At 40.2% G+C, this 22,474-nt stretch overlaps 2 protein-coding genes across 3 annotated transcripts; both read left to right on the top strand.

The window, feature by feature from the left end:
• Window positions 1–522: 522 nt before the first annotated feature.
• LOC122295979 (disease resistance protein RUN1-like) lies at window positions 523–9,486 on the top strand. Of its 2 annotated transcripts, none has more exons than XM_043105280.1 (6): window positions 523–1,116; window positions 5,621–6,725; window positions 6,838–7,116; window positions 7,287–8,198; window positions 8,455–9,258; window positions 9,349–9,486. In XM_043105280.1, the coding sequence occupies exons 1-6, from the start codon at window positions 623–625 to the stop codon at window positions 9,484–9,486; spliced, it is 3,732 nt and encodes a 1,243-aa protein (XP_042961214.1). In that variant the 5' UTR covers window positions 523–622. The 2 variants fall into 2 exon arrangements, with proteins under 2 accessions (XP_042961214.1, XP_042961213.1); XM_043105279.1 differs by having other exon boundaries at window positions 7,233–8,198.
• On the top strand, window positions 9,466–14,536 carry LOC122295978. Its single transcript, XM_043105277.1, has 8 exons — window positions 9,466–9,976; window positions 10,070–10,286; window positions 10,400–11,116; window positions 11,280–12,002; window positions 12,117–12,733; window positions 12,821–13,040; window positions 13,120–13,662; window positions 13,780–14,536. Exons 1-8 carry the CDS (start codon window positions 9,615–9,617, stop codon window positions 14,371–14,373), a joined length of 3,993 nt encoding a protein of 1,330 aa, XP_042961211.1. The 5' UTR covers window positions 9,466–9,614; the 3' UTR covers window positions 14,374–14,536.
• The last annotated feature ends 7,938 nt before the right edge of the window (window positions 14,537–22,474 follow it).

The raw sequence follows: 22,474 nt of genomic DNA, 5'->3' as shown, positions 1-22,474 counted from the left end.
TAGAAAAAATGTTTGAAAAAGAAATTTAAACATTCTGAGAAGAATCTCGGTGGGTTCCAGCACCGTCCTTTGGATAGTGCTGCTTGCTTTTAAATGTGTGGAAGATAAGCGCTAAGTTTGTTTTCTTGCTTTCGAATTTCTAAACACTTTGCCAGGTCGTCAAAGGGAGGAGGAAAGTTCCGGGTGAATAGAAATTTAATCACTTTATCTTGAATAGCAATCTGAACTCAACTTTATGGAAAAAAACCTACTATGTTCATTCAAATGTATCACCAAGTGTATCGTTCAGTTTAAAAAATATATATATATATATAAATTTTTATATATATATATAAATATATTTTTTTACATAATAATTAAGGATATATTGATTTTAAATATATTTATGTATTTTTTTATTTTTTAAAAATATTTTAATCTATTAAAAAAATATGAAAAAAAATATACCTAACTGTGAAATATTAAAACAGTGCTACTGCAGGGTAGCCTGCTCCCAACTTCATATATATCTTCAGGTGCATATACTGATCATATACATAGCACAAGACCAAGTCATGGGAGAGTAAGATCTCTTATTGTAGTTAACCAAATCTACAAACATGGCTCTGTAAATTTCCAATCAATGGCATCTCTCACCATGCAAACATCCTCTTATTCTTCTTCTTCGTATGAATGGGATGTTTTCCTCAGTTTCCATGGTGAGGACACCCGTAAGAGTTTTACTGCTCATCTGTATAATGCTTTGGAACTGAGAAGCCTTTCCACCTTTAGGGACGATAAAGAATTGGAGAGAGGAAGATATATATCTCCAGAACTCTTGAATGCAATTGAAAACTCCATGTATGCGGTCGTCGTTCTCTCACCACACTACGCTTTTTCGACGTGGTGCTTAACTGAACTCACCAAGATCGTTGAATGCATGGAAAAGACGGGGTTGATACTTTTGCCAGTTTTCTATCACGTGGATCCCTCTCACGTGCGACATCAGAAAGGTACTTTTGCTGAAGCTTTTGTTAAACATGAAAACAATCCCAAGATTGTTGGAGATGATAAGCAAACATGGAAATCTGCTTTGAGCAAAGTGGGCAATATCTCTGGATGGGATTTATGCAATAGGTAAAGATTTTACGTTCTAGATCTTCAAAAACTTGCTTTTGAAAAATAATTATGTTTCGGTTCCAGTAGTACGATATATATATATATATATATATATATGATCATTATCTTCTACGAACACTAGTATAAGATGATATATATTCATAGAATTGCTTAATTTTCCAATTAAGGATGAATCAAATACATGATGTATAACATTTATTCATAAAAGTTTACAGTCAAGATGAACCAGAGGATTCCCCCCCCTCTTGATTAATAATTTACCTGATTGCCTGAGTAAAGCTAATTTATGAGGGAAAAGATTTTAAACCTAGCTTATAATTACCTGCTGTCTTTATTTTTTTTCTCTTTTTATTATAAAAGTAATCAAATCGATCGGTATTACATGTGAATTGTTACACAGACACAAACTCAAAACAGTAAGACAAAAACAAGTACACATTCTACTGTAGTGAAATTTCATGGGTCCTTACATATCGGGTAGCTTTAACATAAATAATTCATTACGAAGGAGATCAAATATTCCAGGGCCATATTCTAGTATAATGAAATATAGTCTTCCAAGCCCAGCCCAAGGGTAGAGTTCTCATCAAGAGGAAAGTGAGAGAAGAATAAATGAGATGACAAATGGTGGAGGAGAGAGAGAGAGAGTATCAAGATGAAAAAGATGAGATGTGACATAAATTTATGAATAGCACTATCACAAAGATTGGATGAGTGAATACTTCCTAGCCCATGTAGTTGCCTGAGCAAATGAGCTACCCTTCCATTTGAGCTACAAGTGCTTTATGCGCTTTAATTACATTGTGCACTTAAGTGCATCGTATAAATATTGTCAATTATGCACATAAATATACTGTGCACATGCACACATAGGTGGGTAGGCAAGTGCACAATGTCATCCAGTCAACGTCCCTACCGTGCATGGCATGCATTGTGGCATTCGGGTGCACATAACATTCACCTATGCCACTCACCACCTCCAACCGAGATTATGTTTTGGCTGATGGTGGCCATCAAGTGGACCACTGGCATCTTTTGCCTCGACATGGGCAACCTTCGATCACGGTGCCCGTGCCCGGTGGAGCCACTTATTGAGCAGAGGCCACCACTAGCCATGGTGAGTTGCCCTCTTCCCTACCACTGTCAAACAAACTCACCCAATGTACATGGTCGAGGAAAACTTTGTTCACTGCCCAAGGGTTGTTAATGACACCAGCGACCATGACTGGGCCCCCCAGTAATGTTTGTCATTGGCTAGATGCTTCCCACCCCGTACGGGCCATGACTACAGTGTGTTGCTTGGCCACCCAGTGCGGGCACACCCTCCACGGCCAGACATGTCTCTCAACCAACTGTGGCGGCCCTACTTTCCTCGGCCACTAGTTTCCAGGCCAAAACCAACTCGACCAATGCCACCTCTATCACAACCGCGCCACACAAATGGCCTACCATCTAATAGAAGGGCGGGCACCGTCTTCCTCAGCCAATACCATCTTGGCTATCCTGCCATCCATCCCTACTATGCACTCGGCCAATACCTCCTCGGCCACTCAATGGCAAGAAAGTTCCTCAGCCACTTGGTGTGTATCTCAACCACCTAGTTGCGGGTACCTTCCACTCAGCCAGCAACAAGTATCTCGGCAATCTAGTGGTGAGCACGCATCACATGCACAACTTGCACCTCCTCAGCCAACTGTTCCTCGATCACATTCCTCGATAACATACTTTGACGGAGCTCACCAGCATAGTGCGGGACACTAGATACACTGCCTTGCTCCATATTGTGAGCACCCTGGACCCTTATCATTGCTGAAACACAACTTCCCATAAGCCTAGCTAGCGCACCTCATACCTTTGCCATGTTCTAGCAAGATGATTCAGGTTTGCAAATCTTACACTTGTGGTTTAGATTATATACAAACTCATGGTTAGACATCTCTTTTGAACTCGTGGACTAGTAAGTCTCTGCACTGCCCAACCCTACCAATTTCTAGCAGAGAGTCAACAGCTTGGGAAGTTTCAAGATTGCTCGACCTCCCTCGTGATGAAGGCACAAGGGAAATAGATCTAGAACCCTTGACCCTACCCATTTCTCACCTAGAGACCATAGGCGGGACAAGTCACTTGATTGGCTAACCTCCCTCATGATAAACTCACGAGTGGGCAAGCACCGCGTTGGCTAACCCTACTATCGTACACCACCCCTCTCAGTATCGTGGGCACCTCAAACCTTCATCATTGCCAAAGCATGGCCGTCCACTAGCCTCGTCGATGCCCTTAAACCTTTGCCACACTCTAGGAAGACAGTTCAGGTTTGCAAATCTCACACCTGGATTGGGATTATCTACGCTAATCGATTTGGCTTTTCTAGCACGATTAGACATCTTTTTCAAGTGTATAGGCGGGTAAGTCTCAGTAGTTCCTAAGCCTACCAACTTCTCACCAAGAGTCAAGGGTGGGCAAGTCCCAAGACTGCTTGACCTTCATCTAGAAGAAGGCATGACGGGAAAGGTTAAGGACCTATCGACCCTACTTGCACTTGCGAGAAAGGTCCAAAACCCCTCGATCCTACATGTCCTTTGTTGAGAGTCAACAAGTAGGATAAGTCCCTCACAATGAACTGCCCGACCTCCCTTGGAAAGGAGTCACGGGAGGGAAAGGTCAGAGACCTCCTGACCTCCCTCGCTATGAAGTCATGGGCAAGTAAGCTTTATGTAACTTGACCATACTCTCCTGGAGAGCAACACAAGCACAACACTCCTCCTGCAAACATCAAGTGTTTACACTCGTGCCACAACCGCCACCATCGGGTTACATTCGAGAACGAGCATCCGAGCTCTACAACTGCCTCACGTAGGTTACCTTCGAGAATGAGTTGATGGGTTCGGCAACTGTTTAAGACAACAGGCTCTCTAACCAGTTAGTGCAAGTTACTACCATCCAACATCAATAACGAAACGGAAACACCAACAACAATTCACATCAAGGGGCAAAAACTCGTCGATGCCATCGAAAACAAAAATGATCTCATGCAACCTGTCAAGCAAACGTCAATATAGGTGAACTCATGGGTAGAAAAAAGTCAAGAACTGCCTTACCCTACCCGTTTCTTTAGACAGTTAACAGGCGAGACAAATCACTTGACTGTTGACCTCTCTAAAAATTATCTCACTTGACTCTAAAATTCCACACAGTCTTTAATAAAATGAATTTAGACTTGTTTTAAAAGATTATCCTCCAAAATTGATAAAGTCCAAATTTTTAGGTTGCAATTAGGCTATCAGACAGCACATACACAGCTTCTAACCCCTTGTTATTTCAATGTAAATAATGTTTACACTCAACCATATAATAGTGACATAAACATGGATCAATTTTAGCTAAGACCCACCACTAACACTTGAATATTAAATTCGTTTTCAATACACCCTAACAGCATAATCAGCTAGGTATATTCTCAGTAATTCACAACACCAAATATTAACAAATTTTATATACAAAATTTATTAAATATACTATTTATGAGGGATGAGAATTTACCTAATATTGTCGTTGCTGGTGATAAAATAATAAGGAGCAGTGGTTGTAGGTAAAGGTTATATATATATATAGAGAGAGAGAGAATGTATATATGTACGGTTTAGAGAGAGAAATAGAGAGTAAAAATAAAATAAAATAAGAGGGTGAGAGAGAGAGAGAGAGAGAGAGAGAGAGAGAGAGAATATGGGGGCTTGAGAGAATAAGGGAAAGAGAAAAAGGGTTGTAAGAGAGCGGTTCTGAAAGGGGGTAGAGAGAGAGATGTGGAGGTTAGAGGGAGAGGTATGGTGGATTGAGAGAGAGAGAGAGAGAGGAGATGATGGGGGGTAGAAAAAGAAAGAAAAATAAAGGGAGGCGGCAGGGCCTTTTGTTTGGATTGGGCCATTTGGGTTTGGGTTGGAATATTACAAAAAGAGAGTGAATTTCATAACACGATTATGTAGTTATATATTTATAAAGAGCACAATTGTTGATTAATCTCAATGTTGGAAAAATACAACGGCAGCATCTATATATTTGATCAAATATCTTTAAATTTCGAATTTTTGTTTTTATGTAATGTATTTTATATTAATTATAAGTACATAAAAAATATTTCATTGGAACAGCTAACTTATATCTTTTTTATTATGATCATAATGATATTGATCCAAGATAAAACAGGATAAATGGCATAAGATTAATCTCTCTCTAGCTTGAGACCTGTGGGTTTGAACTTGAAGTATTGATGAAGCTCGCATAACGGGTTTCCCTTGGAAAGTTCACATTAATTTGTGTGCTAACTGCATAATACCTACTAACAAATTGGTTGGAGGTTTCTTTGTTTTGGGTTATGTAAGATTCGGCTAAGTTGTCTCTTTCTTTTTGTAGCCTATTGGGCTTTATTTTTTGTAACACGGTATTACTCCTCCCCAAGTGAGAGGTCTTCTTAATTTCATTAATTTCAATCGTCTTAATTTTGCAGGGATGAGTCAACAGTTATTGAAGAGATTGTAGGAGTGATACATGCTAAATTAAATTCTACACTCTCGACTGTTTCCAAGAAGCTTGTTGGGATAGACTTTCGTGTAGACGAATTGATAAATTTATATTTAAATATTAGGCCGGATGATGTTCACTTTCTAGGTATCTGGGGGATGGGTGGCATTGGGAAGACCACTCTTGCACGTGCTATTTATGACAAAATTTCAAGTCAATTTCACTCATTTAGTAGCTTTATTGCCGATGTTAGAGAAAAGAGTGGAGGACATGGTCTTGTTGATTTACAAAAACAACTTCTTTCCGACCTCTTCAAGGATAATAGTGACATAAAGGATGTCGACAGGGGAAAAAACAAAATTAGACACAGATTACGTCGTAAAAGGGTTCTTGTTGTTGTGGATGATGTGGATCAAACCCAACAATTAGAAGCATTAGCAATTGAGCGCGATTTGTTTGGTCGAGGGAGTGTAATCATTATAACAACAAGACATGACCAAATGTTGAAAGAACGGGGATTGGCTGAAGATGAAATATATAGGGCTAAAGAACTGGACCATGATGATGCTCTCCAACTCTTTAGTTGGAAGGCCTTCAAGAATGACCGCCCTCCAGAAGGTTTTGTGGAGCTTTCCGAGCAGATTATACATTATGCTAAAGGCCTTCCTTTAGCTCTTGAAGTTTTGGGTTCGTACTTATGTTCGCCAAATGTAGACTTTTGGGAAAGTACTTTGGAAAGTTTAAGACAATACCCCAAGAAAGAAATCGTGGATACACTCAAAATAAGTTTTGATGGACTCCAGGAAAACGAGAAAAACATTTTTCTAGATATTGCATGTTACTTCAAAGGGGAGAAGTATGTCGACCGTGTCAAGAGCATACTAGAAAGTTGTGATTATCACCCAAGCAGCGGTATAGAGATTCTTATCAGCAAGTCTCTCATAACAATCTCGGGAGGAAGACTCTGGATGCATGATCTACTCCAAGAAATGGGTCATGAAATTGTTCGCCGCCAATCTCAGAGAGATCCCAGCAGACAGGCCAGGTTGTGGCTTACTAATGAGATCATTCGTGTGCTAAAGAACAACAATGTAAGTAGATACTAGAATAAGGTTATTGTGTTCCATATGTAAACGCAATTAAAATTTTCAGTATACTTGATTATATCATGCACTGCACTAATTTATTCTCTTTGGTCACTAGGGAACAGACAGGATCGAAGGCATATTCCTAAACTCTCCTCCACAAGAAGAACTACACTTGAATTCTGGTGTGTTCTCGGAGATGAAGAACTTAAGATTGCTCAAGATCATAGGTAATGTGCACCTTTCTCAAGGCCTTAGTAATCTTTCTACAGAATTGCGGGTTATGGAGTGGCATGGATATCCTTTAAGTACTTTTCCAATGGGTTTCCCGCCTGATAAACTCGTTGAACTCAATATGCGTTGTAGCCACATCGTGCAACCATGGCAGGGAATTAAGGTAACATATATTCTCACTAATATGAGCAGTGTTCTTATCCTTTTATTTTTATGTGAAAAATTAGTAAGTTAATTGCTCTGCATAAATTTCCTCTCGATCATATTGTTTTATCCCAGAGTTTGCACAAGCTAAAACTGGTTGACCTTAGTGACTCTCAATACTTTAAGGAGACCCCGGACTTCACAAGAGCCCCAAATCTAAAGAGGCTGATTCTTCGAGGCTGTACAAATTTGCTTGAGCTCCACCCATCGGTTGGAGATCTCAGAGACCTCATTGTTCTGAATTTGAAAGATTGTGCATCACTTAAAAGCCTTCCATGTAACATTGGTTGGGATTCCCTTGAAGAATTGATTCTCTCTGGGTGTTCGAGACTCGAGAAGCTTCCAGAAAGTGTGGGAAATTTAAAACGTTTGTCTCAGCTTCATTTGGATGGTTGCTCAAAACTTGATAACATGCCCAAGGACCTAGGGAATGTGGAACGTCTGGAGGAGCTTGATATAAGTGGAACTGCTATAAGGCGAGTACCATCATCCTTTTTACGTCTGAAGAACCTTAAAATGCTAAACTGCCAAGGATGTTCCGGTCTGCCACCTCAATCGTTACTCGGCCTACTCTTCGGTTGTTTCTTGCCAAGCTCCGACATTGGCTTTGTGTTGCCTGATTCGTTCGCAGGTTTACGCTGCCTGAACAAATTAAACTTGAGTTATTGCCATTTAAAAGATGGAGCAATTCCAAGTGACCTAAGTGGATTGTCATCATTGCTAGCTCTAGATCTAAGCGGAAATGATTTCGAGCGCTCACCTGAAAGCATCTCTCAACTTTTCAAGCTTAGAGCTATTTTCTTGAGAAGTTGTAAGAGACTTCGATCACTGCCAGAACTCCCGTCAAGTGTAGTAAGTGTTGCTGCTGAAGATTGTATCTCATTGGAAGAACATTCTAATGAACTTAGTGCTATAGTTTCAGATGAAACAGGACTGGCACTTCTTAGGACCTGTACGCCACGTGAATCGCAAGGCGGCAAGCTTGGGACGCTCTCGTTATCAACTGCAGAAGGAGACCTAATGAATGAAAGAACCATTAAGGTATGTTAGTTTCTTTTCTCTTGCACCAACAAACTTTTAACTATATTTCAAATTGCTCCCATCCTTTGTCAAATCTCATATATAGGCTTTAAAGTATACGTACGGTCAATTTTGAAAGCCAATTAAACGAGTAAGAAAAGTTGCAATTTAGGAACAGTAATTTAGGCTGAAATATTTGATCTTCAATTGCTCAGTTGAACCGTGAAAAGTACGCTTTCTGTTTCCCTATTTTCTTAATTCAATTTATTTTTCATAGGCAAACATTGATCTTGCCAGAGTTATCTCGGGTACTTCAAGTGCATCAAGAATTCCAATGTGGTTCCAGAATCCGAGAATGGGTTCCTCGATCACAACCCGGTTGCATCCGGATTTGGATGATAGTAGAAAGTGGTTGGGTTTTGCTCTTTATTTTGTCTTTCAAATCCATGAACTTGAGACTTGGGAGTCACCACGTTTTAGCAGGTTAGATTTTCATCTGGATCGAGAAGATTTCGACCAGCTTTTGTTTCATTTTGGCACTGATGAAGGTCCTCTAAAAGAACCCCTAGAGAAAGAATTCCCTAAATGTCTCACTCATACGCCAGCAGGATATTGGATATATGTACCACACATCTGGTTTGAGAAAAAGTCAAATGAGGTGGATACATGGAGTTACATTGAGGTTTCAATTACGACTGGAAGTCGATTTATGAAGGTACAAATGTGCGGGGCTCGTCTAGTATACGAGCAAAATGCCCACGAGTTTGTCGATGCTGTCCAAACCTCTAAGAAAATGACGACTCTCAACATTTGTGATCGAAAGGGGCATTTCAAATTCCAGAGCTCTCCGGGAAGTGGTTCCGGATTTCACTTTCTATGCCTGGTTGCTCCAGAGAATGTTGGTGAAGTGGAATCTAGTGGGTCCAATCTATTGGATAAAGGTTTTACCTCAAATGAAATATTGGAATGCAACTCAAAGAATTCAAGCAGTTGTTCTGTTGAGGACCCAGGCTGCATTGACAGTGACTCGACCATCGGTCTTAAAACACTACTTCAATCCTTGCTTCTCAGATGCTATGAGGTCTCTCTCTCTCTCTCTCTCTCTCTCTCTCTCTCTCTCTCTCTCTCTCTCTCTCTCTCTCATCGTGATATATATCTCTATGTTTTACAGGTAAACTACGCACAAAACAAAATGCACAAGTATATTTTTCCATTAAGTGCATCTCCACTATGGTTCACACTTCATGGTATGGGGCCTATAGTTGATGTCGAGCTGCCTCCGAATATATATCAGACAAGGGATGGATAGGATTTGCCGTATATGTTAGTTATGTTATCCGCGACCAGACAAGTGTTTCTCGCAACATCTTTGGTCATTTGGATGCATATGATCACGATCTCGAATGCTTTTTTGTCTTCCCCCCAACCCCAGACACGATGGTTGCTGGGCCAAGTAGACTTTTTCTGTTCCACATACCTCGTGTCTTTTTCGCTAATAAGTTGAATCAACGGAGCAAGATCCGAGCTTCATTTGGAACCAACAATCACAATATGGAGGTTGTAATGTGTGGAATCCGTTTAGTGTATGAGCAAGACTTGAAAGGGTGGGTTCAGACAATAGTAGACTGCGTACTAAGGAGTCCAGAAATCCACCGTCAAAGCTATCTCCGAAGTTTTGAAAATCAAGTCAATAATCTACCAAACTATGTTTATGATTTGGCTGTGTCCAGTGAATGCTATCCAATATTACCAGAAGATCATGAAAGGCCACCTCCTTTTGGTTACTTCTCAATGGAAAGGTTAAATTTTGCTTAAACAATTTAATTTTCCAATGAATCTAGAGCCAGGCTCATTAACTTTAATCTCTCATTAATCGATCTGGATAAATGCAGGAGGAATCAATTCTCGAAAGTGCTTCCATCAAGTAGTGAAGAACAGATCAATTATGACTTGTTCGAGAAATGCCTGACTCAAATAATTGTTGGAAGGGATTCAAAAGATTCGAATTCCAATCATGTTATTCAGGCTGGAGCAGCATATTTGAATGAACTCAGCAAAGGAGATCCTGTAAAAGCCTCTATTGTGAATTTAGTTCTAAATCACTTTCAGGTTCTCTCTCTCTCTCTCTCTCTCTCTCTCTCTCTCTCTCTCTCTCTCTCTCTCTCTCTCTCTCTCTCTCTCTCTCATATATTTCGTGGACTTCATTCATTTCTATCTTGCAGGACACCCATATTAATAAATTCCATCCTTATAACACTTGTTTTTTGCAATCTGAGATTCCGGACTACTTTTGTTGTCATGGTGGTTCATCAGTACCATTCCATCTACCTCAAAATTTGAATAACAATTCTGATTGGATTGGAATAGCTCTATGTGTTGTTTTCACTGTCAACAAGAATAATCAACCTCTCATCCATGACAATCCGGCCGGCTCAAAAATTCCTTATACCCTCACGTGTAATTTGGCAAGCAACACGGGCTTGGAGATTATAATTTCCCATTTTGTAAATACCAAGTTCGGAAACAATAGCTTCATTTGGCTATCGTATATTCCACGTGCTGCTTCATTTTCAGAAAGTTTGAATGAATGCGATCACATGCGGGCCTTCTTTTACAGTAGTAGTCAAGAATTGATTCTGCAAAAATGTGGGCACAAACTTGTATATTTGGACAACATGGCAGAGTTAGTTGGAACAATAGCTCAATATGCAGCCATGTGTCCTCACTATTCCAAGCTCATCAATCATCAGTTCGATGGAGATGAGGATACGAGTAATACGCAATCTCGTATTGATGATCAAGAGGAAACTAGCAAAAGTGATAGCTCCGATGACGAGATATCAAGAAGAACCAGGATAAAGGGAAAGAGTGGGAATCATCTCAGCAAACTGAACCAAAAGATAAGAAAATGTATAAAGTTTCTGCATAATCCCAGGAAGGTTAGTTTGAATTAAGATCCTAATCTAAATTTCCCACTTCAATCATTCACTTAAAATAAAAACAAAATAGAATTTTTCTTTTTATGCTTATGTACTGTTTCTCTTACAAAGGTGATTTCATTTATTATTATTATTTATTAACCATTTTTATTCTATTCTTCAGGAATTTCATTTCTTTTTTGCTTGTGATCATTGTTTCCCTCCAAGTGAGATTCCAGATTTCTTAACCTATCGCAACATAGGACCTTCAATGACAATCGAGCTACCTCCAATTATGCATAATGGTTCTAAATGGGCGGGGCTTCTTATTTGTGCTTCATTTACATATCAAGAGAATCAAATTGAATTTCTTGGAGGTCTAGAATCGGAAATTCCTCACCACCTTATTTGCTTTTTAGACACGGATATAGATAGTATGAGACCCATCCATGTATATCGCACTGCCAAGGAAGAATTCAAGTGGTTACATTTACATGGATTTATTTGGCTATTCTATATACCAATTTGGTGGCTTCCAAATGGAATACAGTGCTGCAATCACATAGAGGTTTCAATTATGAGTGATTGGCCTTGCTGGATTGTGAACAATTGTGGTCTCCGTTTCCTTTCTACGGAAGATTCGGCAGATTTTATGCAATTACTGCTCCCCTTCCAAGTCTCATTTTTTGACAATTGGGATCTCTTTTATAGAGAAATATTGGAACTAGATTGTGCACAACAAGAACTATTCCCCCATCAAACAGAAGGATGCACTTCAACGGATTCAGGTTTTGCTAGTAATGTTGAGTCTCACCCCACATCAGCAGAGAACCAAGCCTACATTTTGGAAACATCAACCATCTTTCTCAAAAGAAAACTTGAGACTCTGTTTTCAACACTCTTTGAGGTCGCTCTCTCTCTCTCTCTCTCACACACACACACAGACACACACACACACACACACACACACACATTCACACAGAGATTGAACATCAAGTCTTCATCATTCTTTATGTTACAGGGGCTTCAAAACGATTATCATGGATACTTCTTTCCTCAAGGTGAAATACCACTGTGGTTCAGTAATCAAAATGATGGACCCTCAAATTCAATAGAAATCCAGCTGCCACCGAATTTGTATCATAACGAGAGCTGGATGGGATTTGTTGTATGGGCTGTTTTGAGTTGTCCAGCTGACTCTTGCAACAATTCAAATCCAAAAACTCCTGCTGGTTGCATTCTTCATTTGGATAGCAATGAAGGTTGTTTAAAACCTGATCTAGTCCTTAGCATCCCCAGATCCATATTGTTGAACTCAGACCAACTACTTGTCATACATTACGTACCACCAACGATTCTTCCCAGTAAGCTAAACCAATGGAGTCATGTTAAAGCTATAGTTGAATGCAACATCCCAAGTGTGAAGACTCAAATTTGTGGGATACGGCATGTGTACAAACAAGATGTGGAAGGGTTTGTTCAAACAACGGCAGAGTGTGCGGTAGCTATTCCAAAAGAACAGCTTTGCTACTATTATCTATCTTTCGTAGATAAATTGGACTTTCTGAAAACCCGTGGTAATAGAACTAAATTCAGGAAGCGCAACTTTTATGCAGGTCACTCTCCCATAATTGAAAGGTAATCCATTGTCAGCCCTTTATATGAATGCATCATTATTCATATTCCTTAAATGAAACATATTTAATTACTTGGGCTATTTTGTAGGCGCTTTCAATCCTTGCCGAAGCCTCCATCTATTTGTAAACATGAAGCACATCAACAATGTTCTACATCAAAAACATTCTCAAATGAAAGAGTTTCAAATAACACTGCTTCAGGAAATGGTGTTGAAATAGTTCTACCACCTGGGTATCTTGACTGCACCAGTGACTCAGTTTTCTCATTGAAAACTGATTTTGAGTACTTCTTTCAAAAAGGCGTCACGGTACTTTATTTCCTCACCTGGGGACTCTCTCTCTCTCTCTCTCTCTCTTCTCACATTAGAACCGTCTTTTGTTTTACAGGCCTTTAATCTATCCTCCACATCCTGTATAAGTACTGCTTATTTGCCTCAGACAAAAGTTCCGAAGTGGTTCAACCATCAAAGTAGGGGGGCGTTTGTGAATATCCATCTACCTCGAAATATCATGAATGATAGAAATTGGATGGGGCTTGCTATATGTGCTGCCTTTTCAATCCACGATGATCAACATCCGATTGATCTCTCTCGTGAAAGTCGTAATTCCAATGTTTCTCACAAGCTTTTTTGTGGATTGGATACTGATTTAGGTGGGTTGATACCTCTGCTTGTCATTCCAATTACTAAAGAAAAATGCATGTGGTTTTATCTACGTGGATTCCTTTGGCTAGCCTATATACCGCATGGACTTCTGAGAAATGGATTGTGCAACCCATGTAGTCAGATTAAGGCTATATTTGGAAGCAATTGCCCTAATTTGACAGTGCAAAACTGTAGCCTCCGCCTCTTATACCGTCAAGATATGGAAGAGTTTGAGCAAACATTTCTCAAGTGCTTTACCCCGCCTTTTCAGTACCAAAACCGCGAGGTAATAAACTATAGATATATATATATATATATTAGATTTTCTGAATCGCCATTTGCTTCTCTACCCACTCGACCTGTCTCTCACTAATGGATTGGATTTTGTGTCTCTATTTGTTAGGTCTTCCATAGAAATTTTGAATACAGTTCTTGTTTCCTTCCATGTGGAATAACAGAGTGGTTTAGCTATCATAGCAATGAGGCATTGGTGGGATTTGAGTTACCTCCTGATTTTTATAATGACAGTAATTGGTTGGGGCTTGCCATGTGTGCTTCTTTTTGGGTACATGAGGATGATAAAGTTGCCCATGTTAAAATGCTGGATTTAGGAAATCCTCATTATCTCTCGTGTCTTTTGGATACGGACATTGGCAGTGTGGTGCCTCTCCATTCTCATCGCCCATTTACAGAGGAAGAAATCAAGTTGGTACGTCAAGGTGAGATAATGTGGCTATCATTTATACCAAAAGGATCACTTCCAGAGTGGTTGAACCAATGCACTCGAATAGAGGCCTCCATTGCTAGTGACTGCCCAAGCTTGAGAGTGCAGAAATGTGGATTCCGTATTCTGTCCCAGCACAATGAGGCTGAGTTTAAGGAAACAATAAGGCACTGCAATAAGCAAAACCGCCATAAAGATCTTGAGACAACATCAGTAACAAGACCCAATTCTCATCCCACGCTCCAAGACAAGGGAAAACGAGTTGTACAATAATAATCTGACCTCACAATTAGTGCAGTATTGCTGTTTGTTTTGTTCCCTTTGTTTTTATATGTTTTTTTTTTCAAAAGATAGTGTATATTCTGATCAATACGAGATTGTAATTTTAAGTTATAATAGCTAGGTTAGCTCATTAATGTCCTCTTGTTTGTGTTTATTCTGTATTTATTTTTGGAGTTTTATATATCTTGTAATTAATCAATTAGCTTTGTTGGATGAAAATTATACTAATTATCCACACACCACATATAATTTTATAATTTTTTTTCTCTTATCAAATATGTAGTGTACGAATGATGATCACTAGAAGAATTCAATTAATTTAAGAAGAATAAATTAAATTAAATGAAAAAATAAAAATAAATATGATATATGGAGACGATGAATAGTAAAATTAGAAGTCATGCCAAATTTGTAGATGATTGATGTTAAAAAATCCTACAAGGTTGTAAAATATTGAACTGATTCACGCGTGAAGAAAATATTATTTAATTTTCTCGAAGCAGGACCAAAGATTTTGACATATATAGGAATATGGATATCTATATCATTTGTTTTAATTCTTCGCTTAGAATCTTTTGATAATAAATTAAAAAGAAAAAACTTATTCCTTTTTATACTAACGCTTAGTATCCTTCTGCATGCCGTAGCTAGGGACGTACATATCACCCATAACGATTAGATATACTTTTAACTCTCTTATTTCTTTTCTATATATGGACTACATTTATTGAAGTTTGGACTTATATATATGAATCAAGATTAACCTCGAAGATTAAAATTACCATTGATACAATGTTAATCACCGAATGTCTTCAGACTATTTTTTGTTATACATATATGATATTCTATCCATGAGTTAGTTGAGAAGGAAGCAACATTGATGGTGTCGGAGGATTTTTTCCCCTGAACCCAGGGGCAGAGCCTGAGCCAAATATTGTGAAGAGGCCTAAGCCAACCAAGTGATCCATCATCCCAGTTAAAAGATTCATATCCCTTAGCAGAATGTGGTTACCACCTTGGAAGCGCGGGAAGATCACCCTAATGCAAAGGATGGTAGAGCACGTAATATCAAAGGAACTGAGTCCTAGATAATCTTGAGTGGACACAGGAACACCTTCAATCTTCTAGCAAGAGAAGAAGGAAGAACCAGATAGCATGCATCCATGGGCAGGAAAAAGTAAGAGGTCATGTTGCATTAAATTCACCTCTTCCAAAGAGTCACACTACATTAAATGAGCATGGCAGAAGGGGCTATGTGGATGACATCTTTGTGTCCTCCCCCTACCGTAGAGTATGGGCATCTGACCTAGGAACCAGGTATAGAAATGTGTCACAGGTATAAGGGTTATTCTCTGAACTCTATCTACTCTCCTACACACTTCTCAAAGACAATACTAACTTTAGCATTGGAGCCTTTCCGGCCACTGTCTTGCAGTGTTTTTTTTTTTTGTGTTCATAGGCCCAAAATTGATGACCCGAGTTGCTGAGGGCCCAACTCCAAGGTGTACGAAACATGACGTTAACAAACAGAATAGACACTACAACTATAAGGTATGTAGCACAATGGAGAAGATTCGGGTAGGGGTGTACAAAAAACCGAGCAACCGACCTAAACCGACCGGAACCGACCTCAAGACGCGGGAACCGGCCAGAACCGACGAAGAACCGGTCAGCGGTCGGTAGAAAAATGTATGAACCGATTTCGGTCGGTTCGGCGTACGGTTTGGTTCTTCATAAACCGACGAACCGGCCGACCGAACCTGATATATTTTTTTTGCTTTTTATATAAATAAAACGACGCCGTTTCACTTAAGTGAGTGAAACGGCGTCGTCCCTTGATATATATGTTTCGAATACATAGAGTAAACGGCGCCGTTTTGCCTAATGCCAAACGGTGCCGTTTTGTATTAGGGCAAAACTGAGCCTTGCCCTCTCGGCCTCTCCCAGCTCCCTCAGAATTTCAGACTTCACTTCAGTCCCTCTCGGCCTCTCCCAGCTCCCTGTCTCCCAAGTCCCACGCCCGCACACCGTCTGACCTCTCGGTCCTCTCCCTCTCTCCCGACCTCCGGACCTCTCGGCTCTCGGTTCTCCAGCCCAGCGGCCGGCCGTCTTCCCCGATTCTCTCCTCCGGACGTCTGACCTCTCGGTCCTCTCCCTCTCTCCCGATTCTCTTCTCCGGACCTCTCGGCTCTCGGTTCTCCTCCGGACCTCTTGGGAAAATGTTGCCTCGAGTAAAAATATGTTGCATATTTAGCCCAAACCGCTGAACCGACCGGAATCGGTTCCGGCCGGTTCCAGCCCCTTGAACGGTCGGTTCTCGGTCGGCAAAATTAGGTGAGACAGGCTGGTCGGTCAGCGTCGGTTCGTCCCTTTACCGAACCGAAAGTGTCGGTTTTCAGGCCTAGATTCGGGCTAGTCACTTGAACTCTTCTTTGTCAACACCTAGGAGCAGTGGTCATTCGGCCACACATAGATTAGCCAAGGTTTTTTTAATTCCTTAAAAAAAACTTTTTAAATTATTTTCTTAACCATTTATACCAGCTTTTAGTTTTAATTTTTTATATACATAAGCACGCATATATACTATTAAGGAAATAAGTTCCAAAACTGTTGACAGCAAAGATTGACTGCATCTCCATGATTTGAGGAATCTATGATATTTTTTCAATCATCTCTTTCCATATTTATAGCCAATGTATATTCTTTTGTTTATAGCATCCCTTTAAATCTGCTAGTCTATTGTATTTTGATATTTGTCTTGGTAAACTCTATAAACAATATATATGAACATTCTCTCGATAGCATAGTCACGAGAGTTTTACTCAACTTGCTAGCATTTGTTTTATGGTATTCAGAGCCAAAATGTGACCTCAATCATTTTTTTTCCCCGCTCCAATAACCTCACCCATTACCAACTCTGTCAATCTCTTAAACATCCATATCCTAATTACGGTAAAGCTCACCAAAGCAGGCACTTCTACATTTGCTCCCATAGAAATTCCTAATCCAAAGTTCATCTCCTGGTATGATCAAGACCAAGTTGTACTCAGTACCTTGGTGTCCTCCCTATCCGAAGGCATCTTAGCGCAGATGGTGGGGCTCTCCACATCAAAAAAAGTATGGGTTGCCCTCGAGAGGATATTCTCATCCCTCTCATCAGCTCAAGCTATACAAACTCAACAATTTTTGGCTTTCACCAAGAAATGAAATATGCCAATTTCTGATTATTGCTAGAAAATGAAGTCCTACTCGGACACCTTGGCTACCACAGGATAGCCTCTTCAAAGTCATGAATTCACAACCTACCTTCTCGGGGGCCTTAATACATCCTACGATGCCATTGTGACATCCATTTCGACTCAAATTGACAAAATGACATATGAGGAGATGTTTAATCATCTTCTTAGTTTTGAGTTATGCATTGAGCAACAACAGTCTGCTCTTGAAGCCACAGTTGGTTTGGTGAATGTGGCTACTCGAAATGATCTTCACTCTCTTGGTGGAAAATCTCCACATCACCAACAATCTTCGCAGCTGCGGCACTGTTACAACACCAACTCAAACTCTAGAGGCAGAGGTCATGGTGGTCGCAGGCAAGGGGGTCCAAATCAGAATTCCTTCTCTACTCCAAGACCTGAATGTCAAGGACGAAGCCATGGGGAAAGTTCTGCTACGCAGCAAACCTAAAGACGGTCTTTACTCATTCCCTTCATTTGTGACTCCTACAAGATCTCATCAATCCTTTCTTTCTTAGCGCTCTCCTCTCAATGTATGGCACTATCGGATGGGACACCCATCATATCCAACAGTACGGCATCTCATTCCAAGTTTTCTTTACCTATCTCATCAAATAAAATTGCTGGTGTATGCTCTACTTGCCAACAAGGAAAAGCCATCATCTTCCTTTTTTTGATTCAAAGTCTATCACTCATTCACCTCTTGAATTAATTTTTTCCAATGTTTGGGGTTCTTCTCCTATTATGTCAACAAATGGCAACAAATATTATGTTTCATTCATTGATCATTTTAGTAAATTTACTTGGCTTTTTTCTATCCCCAACAAATCTGATGTGATAAAATTTTTTTGTTCTTTCCAAAAACTCATTGAACGCTAGTTTGAGTGCAAAATAAAAGCTGTCCAAACAGATTGGGGAGGAGAGTATCGCTCTCTCCACTAGTACTTTGACACTATTGGCATTCAACATTGAGTTACTTGCCCTCATACATCACAATAAAATGGATCGATCAAATGAAAACATTGTCACATAGTTGGAACGGGCCTCTCACTTTTATCTCATAGTAGTGTTCCTCACGCCTATTGGGATCATGCTTTTTTAATGGCGACTATCAATCGGCTACCCACAACTCTACTTGGAATTTCACTATCTGAAAAACTCTATAAGAATGCACTAGATTTTCCCCTTCTCAAAATTTTCGATTGTGCATGCTTTCCATATCTTCACCCTTTTAATCATCACAAACTTGATTTTTGATCAAAGCGTTATGTCTTCATTGGCTTTAGCAACATGCATTGTGGACACAAGTGCCTCGACATTTCAAGCGGAAAAATTTTCATATCTCGACAGTATTAAATGATGAAGACTCATTTACATTTGCTAACCCAAACCATCAACCCACTATGCCACAACCCATGCCTAGCCCAACAGTTGCACTACCCTTTCCTCTCATTATAAACGACAGCTCTCAATCCATTCTTGTGTCATCCAATCCACCCAACGACTTTTTTATCACTGCCCACCACATAAATACAATGACGTCACCTCACTCTTCTTCCTCTTCTCATACGTCTTCTTCTTCCACAAGCCACGACTACTCGTCATCTCTTACTGTAGGTCCTTCTTCACCCTCACCTACTACCACCTCAAACACATCCATCAACCAGCTGTCAATAGAACTTGCTGTTGCTACAGCACCTCAGATACTTCATTCTCACCAGATGACCAGACAGTCTTAGAACCAAATCATGAAACCAAAGCATTTCACTAACAACATCATTCGCTAACCTCTACCCCAATCTTTTCTTATTGTAGGTGTTGTTCCTAACTCACCCACTTGCTACACTGAAGCAAGCAAGCATGGTGAGTGGCGCACAACAATGGATGAGGAGTTCATAGAACTTATGAAGAATGGTACCTAGTCCTTAGTGCTAGTCCAACTGAGCATGAACATAGTTAGTTCCATGTGGATTTTCAAGTCCAAATGCAAGGCCAATGACACTCTTAATGCCGAAAGGCGTAATAGTTTGCCAATGGCTACCACCAACAACTAAGGATCGACTTTGATCACCTTCAGTCCAATGGTTAAGACCACAACTATTTGACTTGTGCTGAGCTTTGCTGTCTCCCAGCACTGGCCAATACACCAAATCGACATATAGAATGCTTTTCTTCACGAGAACCTATTGGAGAAGGTATTCATGCACCAACCCGTCCGATATGTGCATCAAAACTTTCCCACTCATGTATGTCAGCTACACAAAGCTCTTTACGGCCTCAAGCAATCCCCACGAGCTGGTATCATCGTCTGCATGAGCACTTTCTTTCACTTAGTTTTGTCAACCCTAGCTCCGACACCTCCCTCTTCATCTGCAGACAAGTTTTGGTTGATAACAGAATGAATAGAGAATGTAAAAACTTTCCTAATTTCAATTATTTGTATTGAGTGCTATTTATACACGAAAATAACCAATAAATAAATAATGAATTATTACAAATAACTTAAGAGAAAGTGTTTAACTATTTCCTCCACTGTTGTATTCTAGAAGACTTTGTGATGATGATGTACAATTGAGAGGAAGGACCTTTCAGCCATTACATTATTGCTGTATTGTCCAGAGTGCCCTTCATTTGTTTGTGAAAATGACCAGAAGAGTCACTTAGCTTGATACGCCCCCTCGAGTTGAAGGGGGTTTCTACCATGTTGAGACTCGTCTTGAAATGAAGAAAACGATCGGCAACAATTGGTTTTGTAAAAAGGTCAGCTAATTGATCTTGAGAACTGCAGAACTTGACTTGCAAAGTGCGGGCAGCAACTCGATCTCTCACAAAATGAAAATCAATGTCCATGTGTTTGGTTTTGGAATGATACACAGGATTCACAGAGAGGTATGTTGCCCCGATGTTATCGCACCATAGTGTTGGAGCAATAGGAAGAAAACACTCAATTCGCGAAGTATAGTTTGTAACCAGATGACTTCTGTTGTAGCTGATGCAAGGGACTTGTACTCCACTTCTGTAGAGGATCGAGCCACCGTGCTCTATTTCTTTGAGCTCCATGAAATTAGATGCTGACCCAGGTATATACAGAAGCCATCTATTGAACGACGATCATCGGGACAGCCTCCCCAGTCGGCGTTGGAATATGCTTGAAGATTGAATGTTTTCTGAGGCTTGAAAATGAGACCATGATTTATTGTTGCTTTTAGATATCTCAGGATGCGTTTTACAGCGGTCCAATGAGCAGTTTTTGGAGTGTGCATAAATTGGCACACTTTATTAACAGCGAATGAGAGATCAGGTCTCGTGAGTGACAAACATTGGAGTCCCCCAACTATGCTTCGATAAAGTGTAGGATCTTCAAAATCAGGAAAATCAAATTTGGAGGGCTTGAGATTGGCAGCCATGGGTGAGGTGATGGGCTTGGCTAATAGCATCTTGCTTCTGGTGAGGAATTGTTTGATATATTTACGCTACGAGAGAATCAAACCAGTTGTCGTGTAGTCAACTTCAATGCCCAGAAAAAAAGAGAGAGGACCGAGATCCTTAATTGGAAAGTTACATTCCATAGCTGAGATTAAGTCATCAATGGCAGAGGAGTGTGAAGCCATGATGACAATGTCATCTACATACACGAGAAAATAGATTTGTGTTGTGCCATGTATTAAAGTGAACAGAAAGGGTCTGCATTGGATGCTGTAAAACTGAAGTCAAGAAGCCATGTGCTTAGTTGAGCAAACCATGCTCGAGGGGCCCGTTTAAGGCTGTAGATAGCTTTGTGAAGCTTGCATATGTAATTAGGATAAGCAAGATCTACAAAGCCTTGAGGTTGTTGCATAAAAACACTTTCGGTTAACGACCCATGCAAGAAAGCATTTTGAATATCTAGTTGTCTAAGGGGCCAAGCATGAGTTACTGTAATAGAGAGAATGAGACGGATTGTTGAAGGTTTGACCACTGGACTGAAGGTCTCCATGTAGTCCAAACCGTGAAGTTGATGGTACTCCTTAGCTACCTGACGGGCTTTTCGTCTTTCAAAAGATCCATCAGCTTTGGTTTTGGTGCGGAAAACCCATCGACAACCAAGAATGTTGGCTAAGGGAGGTGGAGTAACAAGACTCCATGTCTGGTTCTGTTGTGAAATGAGACCGAGAAGGATAGGGAACGGTTCCGTCGGTGAAGACACGAGGACATGAAGAATTGGTGTGAGCCCGAGTAATTATGGGCGAGCGAGGAGGAATTAGAATAGTGGGATTTGGTAGAGGAATTGAACCAGAAGGAGGGGAAGATGCTACTGAATCGTACGAAATAGTATAAGCAGGTGAGGAATTGGGAGAGGAAGTATTTGTGATAAAGGGAGTGTGGGAGGAAGAAGATGATGATGGGGTAGAAGTGTTGAGTGGAATGGTTGGGCTTGGGCCTGGCCCAAGAAGAGAAGGCTGTAGAATGGGTAAAGGGACGATGACAGAGTGAGGTGATGGAGTTGAAGTGGGCCGAGTTTTGTTGTATGGAAAAGATGCCTCATTAAAAATAACATCATGTGAAATGTAGAGGTGATTTTTGGTTAGGTCTAAACATTTGTATCCCTTGTGAGATGAATTGTAGCCCAAAAATAAGCAAGAGACTGATCGAAAATTTAATTTATTGAAAAGATAAGGCCGAAGATTGGGCCAACATTCGCACCCAAAAACTTTAAGAAAGTTATAATTGGGTTCTTTTTTGTGAACAAGAGAATAAGGAGATTTATTTTTTGTGATAGGAGAGGGATGAAGATTAATTAAGTAAACTGCAATTTCAAAAGCGTCGGCCCAAAAAGAGAAAGGAAGTGAGGAATAAGCTAAAAGAGCTAGCCCGGT

Source organism: Carya illinoinensis, chromosome 15, assembly GCF_018687715.1.
Source record: "Carya illinoinensis cultivar Pawnee chromosome 15, C.illinoinensisPawnee_v1, whole genome shotgun sequence".
Lineage (NCBI taxonomy): Eukaryota > Viridiplantae > Streptophyta > Magnoliopsida > Fagales > Juglandaceae > Carya > Carya illinoinensis.
Note: the sequence above shows the minus strand (reverse complement) of the source record. Positions and strands in the feature narration are given on the sequence as shown.